At 40.0% G+C, this 18,518-nt stretch overlaps 1 protein-coding gene across 3 annotated transcripts in view; it reads right to left on the reverse strand.

The window, feature by feature from the left end:
• LOC104387531 (kinesin-like protein KIF2A) overlaps window positions 1-18,518 on the reverse strand; it is a 68,312-nt gene that overhangs the window by 24,245 nt on the left and 25,549 nt on the right. For all 3 annotated transcript variants that reach the window (XM_009996305.1, XM_009996321.1, XM_009996313.1), the window contains exons 8-14: window positions 17,152-17,314; window positions 6,639-6,729; window positions 6,433-6,496; window positions 5,933-6,024; window positions 5,540-5,682; window positions 4,646-4,850; window positions 2,059-2,169 (exon numbers count right to left, since the gene is read on the reverse strand). In XM_009996305.1, coding sequence (XP_009994607.1) covers window positions 2,059-2,169; window positions 4,646-4,850; window positions 5,540-5,682; window positions 5,933-6,024; window positions 6,433-6,496; window positions 6,639-6,729; window positions 17,152-17,314 — 869 coding nt within the window. The remainder of the gene's footprint in view (window positions 1-2,058; window positions 2,170-4,645; window positions 4,851-5,539; window positions 5,683-5,932; window positions 6,025-6,432; window positions 6,497-6,638; window positions 6,730-17,151; window positions 17,315-18,518) is intronic.

Raw genomic sequence — 18,518 nt, forward strand, 5'->3', positions numbered from 1 at the left:
ATTGTATATATTTTCTTGTATCATTCATTAGTGTTTTAATTAAAGCTGTGTAGTTTAGTTTTCAATCCAGTCAAGTCTCTCTCTTTTTCTCTCTCTCCTTCCCTACCTGGGTGGGGGGGGAGGGGATCGAGAGCATTGTTGTGGGACCTGAGTCAAACTGTGACAACAGCCAAGAGCATACTATAGCCATAATCAACTGTATAATTACCAGCCCAGTGATCCTAGGGGCTGTGATACTGATCTTTATGGGGGCACTGTATGCGTACAGTTACGGAACAGTCAGATACTGCTGAGTGTTTAGAATGTATTTTGGATGCATAGGGTGAGATGTTGCTCTGCTCACTGCCAATCCCCCACAGACAATGCTGCTGCTACCCATGATGCTGCCACCACCACTGCTGCTGATGCCATCACTGATACTGCTATAAAAACAGCTGCTTCTGCAAAGACTAAATCCACTTCCATTTGAATCAAGTGAGGAAGAGTTAATCCTGTGACCAGGAGCAAAGCAAAGGCAAAACGCTTCTTCCTGAGACATTCAGAGTTTCTTCAAGCAACGATAGAGACTGACACTGAGGAAGCAGACAATTCCAAATCAGGGTAGGTACCTCTCAAACAAATAAAGGAGCAGGCCCTCCTCAATCAGATGGCGATTATGATCTTGTCCAGCCTTTCTCTATGAAGGAACTGTGCCTCATGAGAAAGGACTTCACCCACATTGACGGTGAGGGAATTCTTCCTTGGCTGCTCCGAGGCTTTGATAGTGGGGCTGAAACTTATAACATGGACAAGAGAGAATCCAAGCAGTTGGAATCCCTGGCCAGAGATGCTGGTATTGACAGAGCACTTAGTAGCAAGACAGGAACTACCACCCTGTGGGACCGACTTCTTTCAGCTGTGAAGGAGAGATACCCCCACAAGGGTGACATCGAATGGCGTCGAAGCAGAACACCCACTCTTGAGAAAGCCATCACCTACTTGAGAGAGATTGCTGTGCGAGAGGTGATCTATGATAAAGATGGACTCACAAATCCTGATGATGTTGAGCGCGACACACAAATGTTCCGGAGGTTTGTTCAGGCTGTACCAGCAGCGCATGCCCATATATTCTCCTTCATGGGATGCAAGACCAACTGTGCATTAAGTGGCTTTCAGAGCACAACAGTATGGAGATATAATCTCTGATTCTGATTAGTTCCACACCTCAGCCATTGAACAAATGACTGACAGAAAGAATAAGATGCTGAACAGATGGGGAATTAACCCCTAGTATCTCCCTATAGATGATTGGTCACGTGTTGCAGCCATTAAGAAGAGACGTCCTGCTACGAGACAGCAGCGAGAGAGACAGGACCCACTGTGACGCCACCTGTGATCCCTCTTACAAAATTATTTTAAAGAGGACATGAGGATCTGGGACAAGAAACCCACTGGTATTCTCCAGATATGCATGCATGAGCTACCAAATAGAACAAAGGCAGGAGATGGTTCTTCCAAGAAGAAGGCTGCACCAGTCAGCACCCAGGATGGTGCATCAACCTTTAATGCTCAATATTAGAGGTTCCCCCCTGCCTCCATCCAGGGGGAGGAGAGGGACAACCGCATTTACTGGACTATATGGATTCGGTTGCCTAGCTTATTAGAACCACACAGGTATAAAGCCCTGGTGGACACTGGTGCACAGTGCACCCTAATGCCATCCCACCTGCCTTTGCCTTCTGCAAATTTCCAGTGTACTCCACCTTTTCCAAAATTCTGATTCAACAAACAATAGTCTCATATAATTAAGGCATTATTAAAACAAACAAACAAAACCACAAGCTATAAATGCTTCTATCTAGGTGAGTAGCTATAAAACTAGAACAAGCAATAAAAAGGCCTATAAAAAGTGGGAAGGGTGCAGGTTATTGGAAATATCTCTGCTGAAAGACTCATGTCAGTTAATATATTAAGTCTAACATATTGCCAGTAGGAAGTGACCAGTTTTAAACATAAGATCCTACATCCTTCTTTTTTCTTTGCAATTGTTAAAACATACAGTTAACTAAATAAACTTACCATACAGGTACGGGAGTTTTCTCCTATGAATGAATCTCTTAGCACCTGAGTAAGTTTACTTGCTCTGAATGGTGTATGAGGTTTATTTCGGCCTAAGGCTCTAATGCACTCCTGAAAGAACAAACAAATTTATATTTATTCAATCCATGTTAAAGAAAAATACCTAATACAAATGCAATTCAAAATCAGAAAATATATGCCTTTGTTATGCTGCTATCCTCTAAAATATCATTAAAATTTACTATTAAAGCTTGAATTCAAGAAGTGTTAGGCTTTTACCTCTCATTAAGTTCAGTAGAGAGGTAGGAACTTAAAAAGGACTGAGGAATCTAAAAGTTTTTTGAATCTTATTCAAAGTGTTTACATATATTGTGTCCAACAACAACAAATTCAGTATAGATATTACATCTCCAGACTAATGACTATTTCTGACTATGAGCTGCAAAAGCCTGAATGATTTACAGCCTATGCCAGCAGAAGAAGTGTGGACAGTGACTCACCTTAACTCTATTAGTTAAAAGCAGTAGCTTTGATTCTGGTTCTAGCACTGACTCTCTTTACAGATCAGAAGAAAACACTGGTGCCTAAACTTTCTGAAAGCTTCTACAGGTCACAAATCTAGTAAGTATAGCTCAGCACTGATGTATTCAGTATTGGAAGACACTTAAAAATGTAAGTAATTCCCTGTTTTAAAATATTCTTCATGTGAAAAAACAGGGATAACTTCTCCCCTTTCACTCACAAGAAGGATATGGAGCTGAACTAATATTTGCAATTGGTTAGAGAGTTCCAAAGAGGAATACTGTACAGAAGTAAATATTAAGAAATTACTATAGAAGTTACAGCAGCAACTAAGTTTAACAGTGCAAATCAAGATCATACTAATCTAAACATCACTTCTGCCCACTCAGAGTTCTGACATCAGCTAATAAAATACTTCTTACATAGAGAAAGTTTAAATTTCTGTTTTGTTGTTGTCATATTTTGACCATTAATTCCAGGTTCTGGCTTTGCCTTAATACTTTGTATACAGATATCTCTTGAGATTCAGATCTTCCTTGGTACAGTTTTAACATGTTTACACACAGAACTTCTTCAAACAACCCTACATCAAAATATTTTCATATTCCAACTTTGCTTTTAACAGGAATAACAGATGGAATGGCTTTTGTGTTACATGAATAGTTAGTTCTACAGCAGTTCACCTAATCCCCCAACTGCAGCCATATCCTTGTGGCCTTCTGAAATTTCCTAGAAACAGCTTCTTTCAAAAGCCAGGCTAGAAACTGTGGGATAATAATCCAAGAAAGCATTGTAACTGTGAAACAGCATAAAACAGAACTAAATGGGCTCAGAATAAAACTGAGTGGCCATGTGGCTGTTCCTTTGTTGTCATGTTGGGCCCAAACCATGACAATGCCCCATCCTTGGAGGTTTTTAAGGCCAGGTTGGATGAGGTTTTGTGCAACCTGGTCTAGTGGTAGGGTTCCCTGCTCATGTCAGGGGGGTTGGAACTTGATGATCTTTAAGGTCCCTTCCAACCTTAATGATTCTATGATTCTATGACTACACTACTTCCATGTAGAGACATTACAGAAATAATTTCCTGTACCAAAAATCTGAACAGGTTGTTTGCATTATTTTTTTTTATACTAAATCAAAACAAGCCACCATTTAAGAACTGCTGCTTCCAGTTTTTCAACATGACATACAATTCTGTGGGTTTTTTGTGAGATCCGCTTAGAGTCTTCTCCCAAGTTTATAGTGGTATTAAAATAAGCACCAGGATTTTCAGGTTTAGATTATTTATATAAAACCTCAGTGCTAGTGCAGAGTAGTAAATCTAAGCAAAGCTAACTAACAAGAGAGAGAAGTTTTGGGCCATTCAAAACTACAGTTTCCCCAAACTGAGACAAAAGATTACTTTCCTATTTAAACTGAACTTCTTTTGAGCGTTATAAAACAAAAAAAAATTGAGTATTTAAATAATATTTCTTAGCTCTCTTGATGTGTTCTGGAATTATGTAGGAAAAGTGATTGTATCAGACAATTTGCTATAAAGAATAGTCAAAAGTGGATTCCAACTTTCAAGGTTTATTTTAATTTATTTCTTAATTCTTTCCAGATATAGTGCTGTTGTGCTGCTTTCTTATTTAGTTGATTAATTAACAGTGGTATATACATCTGCCATAAAGGTAGTTTTGTTTTTTATCTTTTCTTTAAAAATATATATATACACTGAGATCAGCAAGAATATTTCCAGTTAGTATTTCAGACCTTGAGTACCAAAGTAAGTAATCTCTCATTTTAGGTGTAAATCAGAAGTGTTCAAATTCAACTACTGGGGATGTTTGGGGTTTTCCTTAAAACTACTTGAAAGCTGATTATAGCACAGTTTTTCTGCAATGTTTCTACTTGATAATTACCAAGTGTTTTTTCAGGCATTTAAAGGAAAAATCAGTATGTTATTTTACCTGTCACATCAGTAGACAATGTAGACAAGCAAAGTCTGCAAAAACACTCATTTTAATAGTCATTGTTATTATATGTAGAAGGTTTACACCGACAGTGGAAACATTTCAGTTACCTTGAGTGCTAAAAGGCTCTTGTTAATTTCGGCACCTTCCAGTCGTGTCTGCCTATCTGCACTGGAAGTATCTGCTCCTCTTTCATTGCCAGCCAAATCAATCAGAGAAAATTTACCATGCAATTTCCCTTTTCTTCTGAGAATAATCTGAAACACTGCATGGCTTCGAGATGAGTGTGCATTTGCAGATGTCTGGCCAGATGTCCTTTAACAAAAGGAAGGAAAGGAAGGACATATGAACTGGTGAAGGACCAAACATGTTAAACACACTACCCTCAGAACATCAGCCTTTTCAGGGCAGAGTCCTGTATTTACCCTAATAATTTGATGTATATAGTAAAATATACCTAATTTTCGAATTCTTCAAACAGAAATGGAATGTTAGTAACACTTTACCTCCCTCTTAAAAGCATGAATAAACATATCTCCAAAGATTTCAGACCATCAGAGCTTACATGTAAAATGCTGCCCATGGCATTTTTATCTGACCAGGCAACAGTCTACAGACAAGGCTAATTTTAAAAATAATAAAGCTGAATCTTAACAAAAAATTTTAAAAGTTATACTTAACTTCTTTCACTAAATATCAAGGTCTTTTAGAACTGAAGACTCTAGCAGTATTCCAGACTATAAATTATGCGAATTTAAGTCAGTAAAATGGTTATAATAGAGCATGCAATTCACTTCCTGTAGAAAAATCAGTTCGTAGTTCTCTCTAGCAGAGAAACTCTAAACTATCTTTATTCAAAAGATAGGCAGATTCCTTACTTGCAGCCAACATTATAAAAAATAACACTGCATACTAAAAAGCCATCACTATGAAGAGACACCAAAATAATCTTGTTCTTATTCTTTAATTTACAATGAAAAATTAGTGGAAGCTATAGGAGATACCTGCAGCTGTTGCCTATGTCAATAAGCTTAAGAACATCTTCAACACATTTGACTTCACATTCCTGTAATCCCACCACCTGGACTTGCTGTTTACCATCTTCTAACACTCTTAATTTTGTCTTCCTGTTCAACAAGTCAAAAACCTTGGGGGGGGGGGGGGGGGGGGGAACAGAACAGTTAAAGAGTAGCATTAAAAGACATTTTTGCTTCAAATCGTGTATCAAAATATGCAAAACATTCCATGCACAAACATGATTGGAGGGGAAGTGTAAAGAATTATTCGTAATAAAGCTTTTGGTACAAAAAGGAAAAAAAATCTTTTATGTGACAATCTCACAATGGTGTTTATGAAAGAGAAATTCCACCTTCCTCAGAAAAAGATCAGGTATTTACCTTACCACTGTAGATCTCAAAAAATGTTGCATATACTTGAAGTTCTAGCTTCTTATAGTTTGGCTTCTTTAGCATTAAAAAGACATCTCGAGCTGTGTATACATTTCCAAAATAAAAAGAAATCTAGTTATGTATTTCCATTTAGTGAAGACTCATTAATGCGTAACAGTATATTTTATAGCATCTCTCATATTTTGCAAGTGTAACAGATAGGGTCAGTCAATCAAGTAAAATCACTGCTGTTTAAAGTGCCATATTACATTGGAAGATGCAGAAGACCCCAAAATTGTAAAGTAAATTAATAATAATTTATATTTCTTATATTTTTTAAGTTTTATTTTCTTTACTGTGTAAAGACTACACACCTAGGAACAATTTTAATGTTGCCAAAGCTCCGCTGTAATACAAAATATATAAACCCTTATGTTTGTACAACAGGAAGTAGAAATGTATTGACCTTAACTAATTTTCAAAAAGCCAACAGAATAATAAAGTCTCACCTGCAAGTGCATATATTCCTTTAGAACAATCCTGGTTCTTTCCTGAAAAGTCACCACCCATAGTCTAAATTACAAAAGAAAAAAAGACCAAAAATACACTATAAAGATCACAGAACTGTAACTTACATATTTGGTACTTATTAGGATTTATCAGTGTATTGTACATAAAAGGAAGTGTATTGCTGACATGTAGAAGAAATACTTACATGGGTTTTTCCACTGCCTGTTTGTCCATAAGCAAAACAAGTGGCCATTCCCCTTTCAAATATGGTCTCCACTAATGGTCGAGCTGTAAACCTTAAATGCAAAAAACAACAGTACTTAAGAAAATTAATTACTTTAAAATGCTACAATACTACAAGGACACTATACATTTTAAGGCCAGAAGTGACAAAACTGGTTCTGTACTTTGAGAGGCCAAAGGACATCTCCACATTAATTCCTGAACTAAAGAGGCTACCAGCTCTAAGGCATTAATATCCTAAACAACTAAACAAAAGCTACAAGGTGTCTCTCATTTATTTTAAAACGATATTATCCTCCTTCAAACCCTGAGAAAAAAAATTGTCCTTGTTTTAATGACACAACACGGCACAGCCTACTACATAGTGTTTGGAGCTCCCTAAAGAAGACAGCATTAGAAGATACAGAAATAGGACAGTGCAGCAGATAAATATTTAGATTTTGCAAAAACAAAAATTCTACTATAGTTTTGTTTTGTGGGGGGATTTTTTCCCCTCAATGACCTTCCAAGATTAAGTTTAGAAGACAGGTGGCCAAAACATTGCAGGTTTACTATTTTGAGAACATATTTATGGCGAGAAAAGACTCAAGAAAATGTATACCCAAGCTCATGAAAATGGAAAAATCCAGTTATCCCTTAAGTATTATTTAATGTGTCAAAAATAGTCTCTAAAGTGTAATTTTTCTATTTCAGAGAATTAATTTTTACTTTTAAAATTTTAGTTATTGCTCCTACTTCAGCTACTTATCACCATCACTTCATTAAAAACTTGAAAAGCAAAGGGTAACCTTATGGAGGGTTACCTCCACTAGGTGATGGAGATAAGATTCTCTGCAAAAGTCTCTCTTTCTAAACTTTTTCCAGGTATTTACACATGAAATATGTTTAGTGACAGAATCATAAATGATTGTTTACAGAAACATTGAGGTGTTACAATCTCTTTTCATTCCACTTTGGAACAAATACAAGACCATTTATAAAAATAATATAGGTAGGACCAAGCCTACCCAGCAACCAAGGGTTATGCAAAAAATCTAAGTTTAACCGAATCGCCAATTTTCATAAAAAATGTACTATATGATTCCTGATCAGCCTTAGTCTTTCTTTTTTGCTTCCTTCAAACAAAGGAAGGAGGATGTCCTCAAGAGGATATTTCAGTGTTTGTTCTTTTTATATTTAAATATAAATGTCAAGACACCTATCCACCTAAGAAGCACATTCCATTAATCAATCCTTCAGAAATATAAACTCTGATTCTCCTTTAAATTTCAAAAGGCATACCCATTTACATTAGTATGTGTTTTTTAATACTAAAGAAAAAAAGCAACTCAGTGTTGTGGCTCATGGATTCAAAAATACTTAAATACAGATTAAGCAAAATAATAATAATTTTAAAAGAGTAGTCCATTTCTCAATAACGTTTTTCAGTACGGAAGTATAGTGAGTGATTTTAGCATACTGAAGACAACTGGAGTAACTTGTCATACATTTTTTCCCCCCATTGTGACCCTTATAGTTCTGTTGAGAGCAGATGACGATACATATCTTCCTTGTAATTTTGTTATTACAGGAGGCCTTGAAGCAGATTATTCTTCATGTAATAATCATTACTGTGCCATATGAGGGAGAAGGAAAAAGCCTGTATTGCTACACAGACTAGAGATTTACAGTTTCAGTATGAATACAAGCATCATTCAATATTTTCCCATATTACTATTAATTTATTATGTAACTGATAAAAATTATCCAGAAGAAACTCAGTGCTAAACCAACATAGTATGTCAAAACCAGCCCTTGTATTTAAACACTATGGTCACAAAGACAAATTACAGGAAGGAGGAAGATGACAAGAACTGGTTGTTAGGCAGGAGGAAAACTATTGCAAGAGGCATATCTCACCACCTAGATCTCTCTCCCACAGCTCTTCAGTAACAAGTAAGAAAAGATGCTACCAGTAGACAATCATTAGAGACAGAAATTTCCAAGGGCACAGCTTTGTTGTTTAGAAGTCTTTCATCAGTGTAAACAGACTAAAAAGAAGGGGGAAAGGATCCTGGGTCAGGAGCTAGGAGCACTCATAGAAAGGTCTTCAAACTAGACTCAAATGGGGGTGGGGATAAAACTGGGCTTAGTAAAAAGGAGCAAGGGAGTGGCATGCCAGTACCAGGGGGAGGGATCCAAAATGGCAGTGATCACCATCACTACTACAACCAATGGGGGAAAAAATCCAGGCCAACCAGAATAGTGTAAAATGTGCCTCAGCTGTCTCCCTAAATGAGAACTAAAAGATCAGTCACCTGAAGTGTATGTATACAAATGCACGCAGTCTGGGAAATAAACAGGAGGAACTGGAGCTCCATGCCCAGTCAGATATTTATGATATCATAGGACGCGTCTGTAGCGCAATTAGCAATTCACATGACTGGAGGATCGTGATAGATGGCTATAGGCTGTTTTGTAAAGACAGGCAGGAGAAAAGAGGTGGAGGAGTCACACTCCATGTAAAGGAAAAACTTGAACCCATAGAAATAAACTATGGTAATTGTGGGTCATCTCCAAGGGAGACCTTACAGTAGGCATCTGTTACCGACCCCCAAATCAAGGCGATGTGACCAATGAAGTGATACTCAGGTCGCTCAGGCAAGCTTTGGGTCAACAAAACCTGGGCCTTATGGGAGACTTTAACTACCCAGACATCTGCTGGAAGAACAACACTGCAGTTGACCTATCAACTTCCTGGAATGTGTAGAAGACTGCTTCTTCTCACAAATGTTGGACGTGCCAACCAGGAATGGGGCACAGCTTGACTTGCTGCTCACTAACCAAGAAAACCTGCTCTGTAATATGTTGGTTAGTGACAGACTTGGCTGTAGTGACCACAATATTGTGAAGTTTGGGATACTGCTGAGCACGATGAAGGTTAATTCCAGGGAAAAGGTTTTAGATTTTGAAGAGCAAACTTCAGCTAATGAGTAAAGGAGTGCTCAGAGGTTTTCAAGAACACTCTCCTTGATAAGCAAAACCAGTTCATCCCTTCTAAAGGCAAGGGAAGTAGGTGGAGCAAGAGACCCCCTTGGCTTAACTGTGAGCTTCTGGGTCTGCTCAGAACCAAAAGGGAAATGTTCCAGAAGTGGAAAAGTGGAACGTTACTGGTTGAAAACTACAAGGGCATTGCCAGGGTTTGAAGAGATGCAGTTAGGAAAGCAAAAGCTCAGCTTGAGCTGACATTGAACAGAGATGTCAAAAACTTCAAGAAAGGGTTCTTCAGATGCGTTAACCGCAAGCAGAAAGAGAGGAATAATATTGGCCCGCTATTAAACAGGAGAGGCGAACTAGTCACCAACAAAACTGAAAAGGCAGAGATCCTCAATACCTTCTTCACTTCTGTCTTTACCAGTGCTGTTGGGTCCCAGGCCACAGGAACAAAAGTCCAGGTTGATGCAGACACCGACCCACTGTCAGTGAAGGAAGAGTTGGTGTGTCAACTCTTACAGGAGTCTGACCTGTACAAAATGATGGGCACCCTAGGGTGTTGTCCTGGTTTGAGCCAGGATGAAGCCAATTTTTCTTTTTACTGATTTTTTTTCCTTCAGTGAGCTTTCTTGTAACTAGCAACAGTGTGTTCTGCTAGGCTGATAAGACAGTGGAATGTTTTTCTAACTACTGAGGCTTCAAGGCTGCACCTGCACTCTGCCAGCTCAGACACTATGGGGAGATCTGTGACCCCCCCGTAGGAGGCTGAGTTAGATGGACAGCAAAATTGGCCAAAGATATTCCATTCCATATATCTACGTAAGCTCAGAGGAAGGTCAGAGATCACAGAAGACAACTTCCTTCCTTCTTCTTCTTCCCTTCTCTTCCGTCCATGGCCGGTGTCCAGGGAGGACTCTGTTCATCCATCACCGTCGATCCTCAGGCTTGATCTCTCGTGACCCCCATAACTCTCTGCTTTCTCCAGCAGCAGCTTCGGGATTCCTTGGGACTCTTCCCAGTTCAGGGAAGTGCTGTGGGAGTTGCTGGGGTGGGGGGAGGCGAGAGGCTTTTGCCCACACCTGAATACATCTGGATATAATTGTATATATTTTCTTGTATCATTCATTAGTGTTTTAATTAAAGCTGTGTAGTTTAGTTTTCAATCCAGCCAAGTCTCTCTCTTTTTCTCTCTCTCCTTCCCTACCTGGGTTGGGGGGAGGGGGGATCGAGAGCATTGTTGTCGGACCTGAGTCAAACTGTGACAGGGGTTGAGAGAGCTGGCTGGTGTCATTGCAAAACCGCTCTCCATAATCTTTGAGAACTCGTGGAGATCAGGAGACGTCCCTGAGGACTGGATGAAGGCCAATGTCACCCCCATCGAGAAGAAGGGTTCAAAGGAGGACCCAGGTAATTATAGACCCATTAGTCTCACTTCAGCCCCTAGAAATGTTATGGGGCAAATCCTCCTGGGGACAGTCACAAGTCAATTGAAGCACGTGATTGGGAAAAGCCAACATGGATTTACCAGGGGCAAATCGTGCTTGACAAACCTGATCACCTTCTATGATAAATTAACCCGCTCGGTTGATGCAAGGTAAGCGGTTGACATTGTCTACCTAGACTTCTCCAAGGCTTTTGATACGGTCCCCCACAGCATCCTCCTGGAGAAACTGACATCTTACTGACTTGACAAGTGGTCTGTGCAGTGGGTGGGGAGCTGGCTGACAGACTGTACCCAGAGGGTGATAGTAAATAGCTCCTCCTCAAACTGGCAACTGGTCACAAGTGGGGTCCCCCAGGGATCGATATTGGGCCCTATGCTGTTTAACATCTTCATAAATGACCTGGATTTTGGGGTGAAGTTTGCTGGTGACACCAAGATGTGTGGAGAGGTTGACACTCCAGAAGGGAGAGCCACCCTCCAGGATGACCTGGACAGATTGGAGGAGTGAACTACCAGGAACCTTATGAGGTTCAACTGGGAAAAGTGTAAGGTCTCGCACCTGGCAACACATAACCCAGGAGTATAGTTCAGACTGGGATCCACCTGGCTGGAGAGCAGCCCTGTGGAAAGGGACCTGGGGGTCTTGGCGGATAACAGGCTCAACATGAGTGAACAGAGTGCTGCAGGGGCAAAGAAAGCCAACAGGATGCTAGGTTGCATCAACAAGAGCATCATCAGCAGAGATAAAGAAGTCATCATCCTGCTCTACTCAGTGCTTGTCAGACCACACCTGGACTATTGCATTCAATTTTGGTCCCCACTCTACAAAAAGGATGCAGACAGTCTGAAGAGGGTCCAGAGAAGGGCCAGAAGGATGATCAGAGGAGTGAAGGAAAGTCAGGAAAGACTGAGAAAAATGGGTTTGTTCAGCCTTGAGACAAGAAGGCTTAGGGGAGACCATATTACCATGTTCCAGTACTTGAAGGGTTGTGTCCTGGTTTAAGCCAGGATGAAGCCAATTTTCTTTTTACTAATATTTTTTTTTCTTCAGAAAGCTCTCTTTTCACTAGCAGCAAGTTTTCCAGCTAGTGGACTGATAACACTGGAATGTTTATGTTACTGCTGAGGCTTCAAGGCCACTTTGCTCTACTTGTATCTGTGGCCTCTAGATGTCAAGGGAGCAGAAGAGTGGTATCTGCAACCCTCCCATAGGGAGGAGTGGACTAGACGGACAGCAAAATAGACCACAAAGTATTCCACTCCATATATCTACGTAAGCTTGGTGTAAGGTCAGGTGATCATGGAAGTCAGCTTCCTTCCTGCTTCTTATTCCCTTCTCTTCCCTTCATGGCCGGCATCTGGGGAGAACTCCATCTATCCATCACTGTTGATCCCTAGTCTTGTGCCTTCCTGACCCTCATAACTCTACCCTCATTTCCTGTCTGCTCTGCCACTATCTCCGGCAGCAGTCCGGGACATTTTGGAACTGTTCACAGCTAAGGAGACTGCTGTGGGAATTGCTAGGGGTAGGGAGAGGCAACAGGGCTTTTCCACATTCCTGCACATACTTGTATATAACTGTACATATTTTCTTTTATCATTAGTATTTAAAGCTGTCTAGTTTAGTTTTCAATGTAGAAGTCTCTCTCCTTATACTCTCCTTCCCTACCTGAGTGGGAGGGGGAGGAGATCAAGAGCATTATTGTTGCTGGTTCAATTGCCAATCCTGTGTCAAACCATGACAATAATTTATTGGCCACGATAAAGTGGGGCTGTATTTTAAGCCCACGCTATACATTCTCACTAATTGGTGAATGTTTAAAATTTCACCTCTGATGGGAGGATTCCCTGAGATAGCTATTCTGCAGTGCTTCTGCTGAATATGCTGATGGGTTGAAAACAGGACAGACACTTTCTGCAATGTTTCTGCTGGTCTTTTTTCTCAATGTGCAGTCGTATATGTGGTATGCAGCTGGGATAATACTGCTCTGTGTACTTGCTCTTGTGACTGTTTCATGGTTTATTGACAGGACTATAGCCATAATCAGACATGTAATAACCTATCTAGAGATAACAGGGTGCTTGATACTGATCTGTATGGTGGCACTGTATGTGAACAGTACAAATCCTCACGTACAGAAACATCTCTGTTGGTAATGGCAGTAGCAGGTTCAGGTTTACATCTCTGTTTGCTCTAAGGCTGAATCTCTCAGTTCTTTGTCTAAATAGCATTGTTTCAGTAGGAATACTTCTGCTGAATATTTATAATGTACTGTTGACTGAGATGTTGTTCCACTCACTGCCACTCCCCCACAGGCAAGGCTGCTGCCACCACAGCTGCTGCTGCAAAGACCAAGGCTACTCCCACTCAATCCAAACGAGTAAAGGTTAATCCTGTGATGAAGGGTAAACCAAAGACGAAAGGTCCCAGACCTTATCCCTGTCTGAAATCTCCACAGTTTTCACAAGACCAGGAAGAGAGTGATGGAGCAGACTATTCTCAAGCAGATAAAGGAGCAGACCCTTCTCAAGCAGATAAGAAAGCAGGCCCTCCTCAATCAGATGACAACGATGATCTTGTCCAACCTTCTCTAAAGGAACTGTGCCTCGTGAGAAAGGACTTTACCTGCACTGACTGGTTGCTCCAATGCTTTGATAGTGGGGCTGAAACCTATAAAGTGGAAGAGAGAGAAGCCAAGCAGTTGGGATCCCTGGTCAGAGATGCCGGTATTGATAGAGCACTTGGTAGTAAGATTGGAACTACCACCCTGTGGGACAAACTTCTTTCAGCTGTGAGGGAGAAATACCCCCATAGAGGTGACATCAAATGGCGCTGAAGCAGAACACCCGCTCTTGAGAAAGCCATCACATATTTGAGAGAATTAGCTGCACGAAAGGTGATCTATTATAACAGTGGACTTACAAATCCTGATGGCGTTCTGTGGGACACACAAATGTTCCGGAGGTTTGCGCAGGCTGTACCAGCAGCACATGCCCATATATTCGCCTTCATGAGATGTTTTGAAAGCACGACAGTATGGAGCTATCATCTCTGATTTCCATCAGTTCCACACCTCAGCCATTGAGCAAACGACTGACAGGAAGAATAAGATGCCAAACAGATGGGGAGGAAAACAAGTGTCTCCCTAGAGACAGCTGGTCTTGAGTTGCAGCCATTAAGAAGAGACGTCCTGCTACAAGACAGCAGCGAGAGAGACAGGACCCACTTTGATGCCACCTGTGGGTCTCTTACGTAATTATTATAAAGAGGACACGAGAACCTGGGACAATAAACCCACTACTATTCACCGGATACCAATACAAGAAATAAAAAAATAGAACAAATGCAGAAGATGGTCATTCCAGGAAGAAGGCTGCTCCAGTCTCCAGCGACTGGCCTTTCAACCAGGATGGTGCATCAACCTCAAATGCTCAACATTAGAGGTGTCCTGCCTCCAGCCAGGAGGAGGAGAGGGACAACCGAGTTTACTGGACTGTGTGGATTCGGTGGCCTGGCACACCAGAACTACAAAGGTATAAAGGGCTGGTAGACACTAGTGCACAGTGCACACTAATGCCATTGAATCATAAAGGGACACAATCCATCACTACTGCTGGAGTGAAGGGAGGCTCTCAGCAACTGACTGTTGTGGAGGCCGGTGTGAGCCTCACTGGTAAGGAGTGGCAAATGCACCCTATAGTGACTGGTCCAGGTGCTCCGTACATCCTTGGCATGGACTATCTCAGGAAAGGATACTTCCGTGACCCAAAAGGGTACCGGTGGGCCTTTGGTATAGCAGCTGTAGAGACTGAGGACACTGAACAGCTGCGTACCTTGCCTGGCCTTTCAGATGACCCTTCTCTAGTGGGGTTGCTGAAGGTCGAAGACCAGCAAGTGCCAATTGCCACTTCAACGGTGCATAGACGACAATATTGCAACAACAGGGACTCAGTGATCCCTATCCATAAGCTGATTTGTCAATTGAAGAGCCAAGGAGTGATCAGTAGGACTCACTCACCCTTCAACAGTCCTATCTGGCCAGTGTGAAAGCCTGATGGCGAGTGGAGGCCGACAGCGGACTATCATGGCCTGAATGAGGTTACACCACTGCTCAGCGCTGCTGTGCCAGACATGCTAGAACTTCAGTATGAGCTGGAGTCGAAAGCAGCCAGGTAGTATGGCAGTATTGACACTGCTCATGACTGTTTCTCTATTCCTCTAGCACCAGAGTGCAGGCCACAGTTTGCTTTCACCTGGCGGGGAGTCCAGTACACCCGGAACTGACTGCCCCAGGGGTGGAAACACAGCTCCACCATTTGCCATGGACTGATTTACCCTGCACTGGAGAAGAGTGGAGCTCCAGAGCACCTGCATTGTGTGGGGTGTCATGCCAGAAGAAGTCTTCAAGAAAGGTAAAAAGATCATCCAAATTCTTCTGGATGCTAGTTTTGCTGTAAAAAGAAGCAAGGTCAAGGGACCTTCAAAAGAGATCCAGTTCCTGGGAATCAAGTGGCAAGATGGTCGTCGCCAGATCCCAATGGAAGTCTCTCTCCTTCATTCTCTCTCTCCTTTTTTACCTGGGTTGGAGGGGGAGGGGATCGAGAGCATTATTTTTGCCAATTTAATTGCTGATCCCAAGTCAAACCGTAACAGGTTGCTACCAAGATCGAGACTTCCTATTTACAAGGAGTCACATGGAAAAGACAAGGGGTAATGGGCACACATTGCTCCTGGGGAGATTCTGATTGGACACAAAAGCTACATTTTTCACCATGAGGACAATCAAATATTGGAATAGTCTCCCAAGGGAAGTGGTAGATTCCTCCACATTGGACAGTTTTAAGTCTCGGCTTAACAGGGTGCCGAGTCATCTCATATAAACTATAATAGTACCTAGAAAGGTTGGACCAGATGATCTTTGAGGTCCCTTCCAACCTGGCATTCTATGATTTTATGATTGATTCTATAATTTTACTTTGCTGCCCTTCTCTTCTTGCTTATATTAAGCATAAGAGACAAGTTTTCATTTTCAAGGCTTTTTAATAATTCTTTTACTATGAATTTTCTCTTATCCACTAACAGGATGTTAGCATCTAACATCAAACAGGATACAATGCCAGCTTTTACTTCCTAGCTTTTGGATTAAAAACAAAAATTAAGATATTTGTTTGTCACTACTCCTTAATGGGGAGCACTTTTTAAGTATAAGGAAAATTATGTTAATCAAATTCCTCTCTAATATCAATATTCCTCACAAAAATATTTAGATTTACATTTTATTATACAATACTAATTGCATTAATAATGATGTATTGTAATTATATACATGTAATTATATATAATGTATATAATGATATACAATATTTATACAATATTTAGACTGTGTACCAAGAATATGTCCTGTCATGGTGTCTAACCTTGCCTGCTACTGTATCTAATCCATTTAGCAACTTGTACAAGCTAAACAGCTACTCCTAAAGAAGTTTTTAAAAGCTCTGTGTGCATTATTGTTCCAACTGTGGAAGTGAAACAGAATACAGGAGAAAATGGAGATCTGAATACCTTGGGGCTGAAGGTGTATGTGTGTCTTTGTTGCTGTTTTTTTTAAGTCAGAAAAATTCAGCATTTTGAGCAAGATAAATTAGCTCTATGAACCTTCACATTATATTGTCTAGATTGGTTCCAGTAGCCAAACTAGCTCAGTTATCTCATCAACAGAGAAAATGTAACCTCTTTCTCTCTCTGTACCCTTTCCCCACCCTCTCCTGCTTTGTTTGCCTCCTGAGGAGGCAATACACACTAGAACCTGGAAAGGCAGAGCTTGGAGGAGGACTGAGAGCAGTTCAACAGAAGTGGAGATGATATTGCAGATGAAAAATTCACAACAAACAGAGCTAAAACAAAAGTAAACAGGCAAAATAATGTAGGTGTATATATATATATATATATCTGATAACAGAGAATAGAAGTAAAGTCCATGACCAAGGTAAGCCCACAGTTATTGCATGGGAAATACATGAGAAAAAAGATTCAGAAAAGAAAAGCATATACACATACCTGTAAACCATTTCATTGGGAGCCGTGTCATCAAAGGCATAATCAAAACGAAAAGTTTGGTTTTCTAGGTACCTCGTTAAGTCCACCTTTTGTTTTGGTTCATGTACCATCACAACATCTTTACTAGGAATTGTTATTACATCAAGTTCTTTCATTAAAGTTTCTATTAAATAAATGAAATATATATATTTAAGTAGCAACACATCACTATTTTTTTACATGTTTTCATTGTTTACACTCTTATAACATTTCAGATAACACAGCTCCTCTGGGGAACAACACTACAATGGACTTCAGCTTCTGATACCTAGAGACAGTATGCTAAGTAAGAGATTTCATTTTGGAAGTCTAGTCATCCTATCCTACCAAGTGTGAAAGTAAAGAGAGGTTGCACAAAGTTGATTAGAAAAATAAAGATCATGAATTATAGCAAAGTCATTATTGCTTGATTTTAAAATTTTGTCTTTTTATTTTCCCTAAAATCTTTAAGTTATAGTCATATGATCACAGCTTTCAAAAATAAAATAATTGTTTTCATTCCACACAGACATTTTAATTTGTGTATTCCTCCTGGAATCTAAAGTATACATCTTTAATATAGAATTTTTCTAAGGTAAAATCCTTTCTAAAAATTATCTTGTAATCAGAAAATGTTAATGACACTTACACAGAATCAAATCCCACTTCTGAATACCAACTCATGCCTCATGATAATCTACTGCAATTTACTGCAATTCCACTTTGTTCACCTTCAGTGCAGGTAGAATGTAACATTCTCCCCAAATGTATCCCATTTTTAAGTAATGTTTTATTAAAGATAACCTCCAATGCTAAAAGAGAAACTGAACTGCTACTAGACTTGAATATTGAATGCCCTTATTACATAGGTTGTTCAAAATTGTTTCAATCAACCAATTTTTGAGATTATGCATTACTTTCAGATTAATATAAGAAAAAGTACAGGGAATAATAAAAAAGTAAAAAGAAATAATAAAAAAAGGTAGAAGAAGAAGCAGCAACACTGAGGGATAAAATAAGACAAAAGAAAATTAACTACATACTGACATTAATGTATGTTTTCCCTTTCCCATACAATTCTCCCATTTTCCTCTGGATATACTCCAGATAATCCTCAGTGTGTAGTTCTGACAGTACAAAAATAATAAATGCATCCCATGTTTTTTTCAGAGTCAGAGTGATGTTCTTTGAGTCCTTTAGCTAAACAAAATGTAACAAAAAGAGAAGGAAAGAACCATCTTTCAAAATGAAAGTCAGTTTACTTTAGTGCTGGATTCAGATAGGCTGCAATCAGAAGCATTTGTAGTTCTTAATTTCCCACTGAAAATAAAGAACTTCATACAAAGATT

The sequence above is a fragment of the Chaetura pelagica genome, unplaced genomic scaffold, assembly GCF_000747805.2.
Source record: "Chaetura pelagica isolate M959 unplaced genomic scaffold, ChaPel_1.0 scaffold460, whole genome shotgun sequence".
Classification (NCBI taxonomy): domain Eukaryota; kingdom Metazoa; phylum Chordata; class Aves; order Apodiformes; family Apodidae; genus Chaetura; species Chaetura pelagica.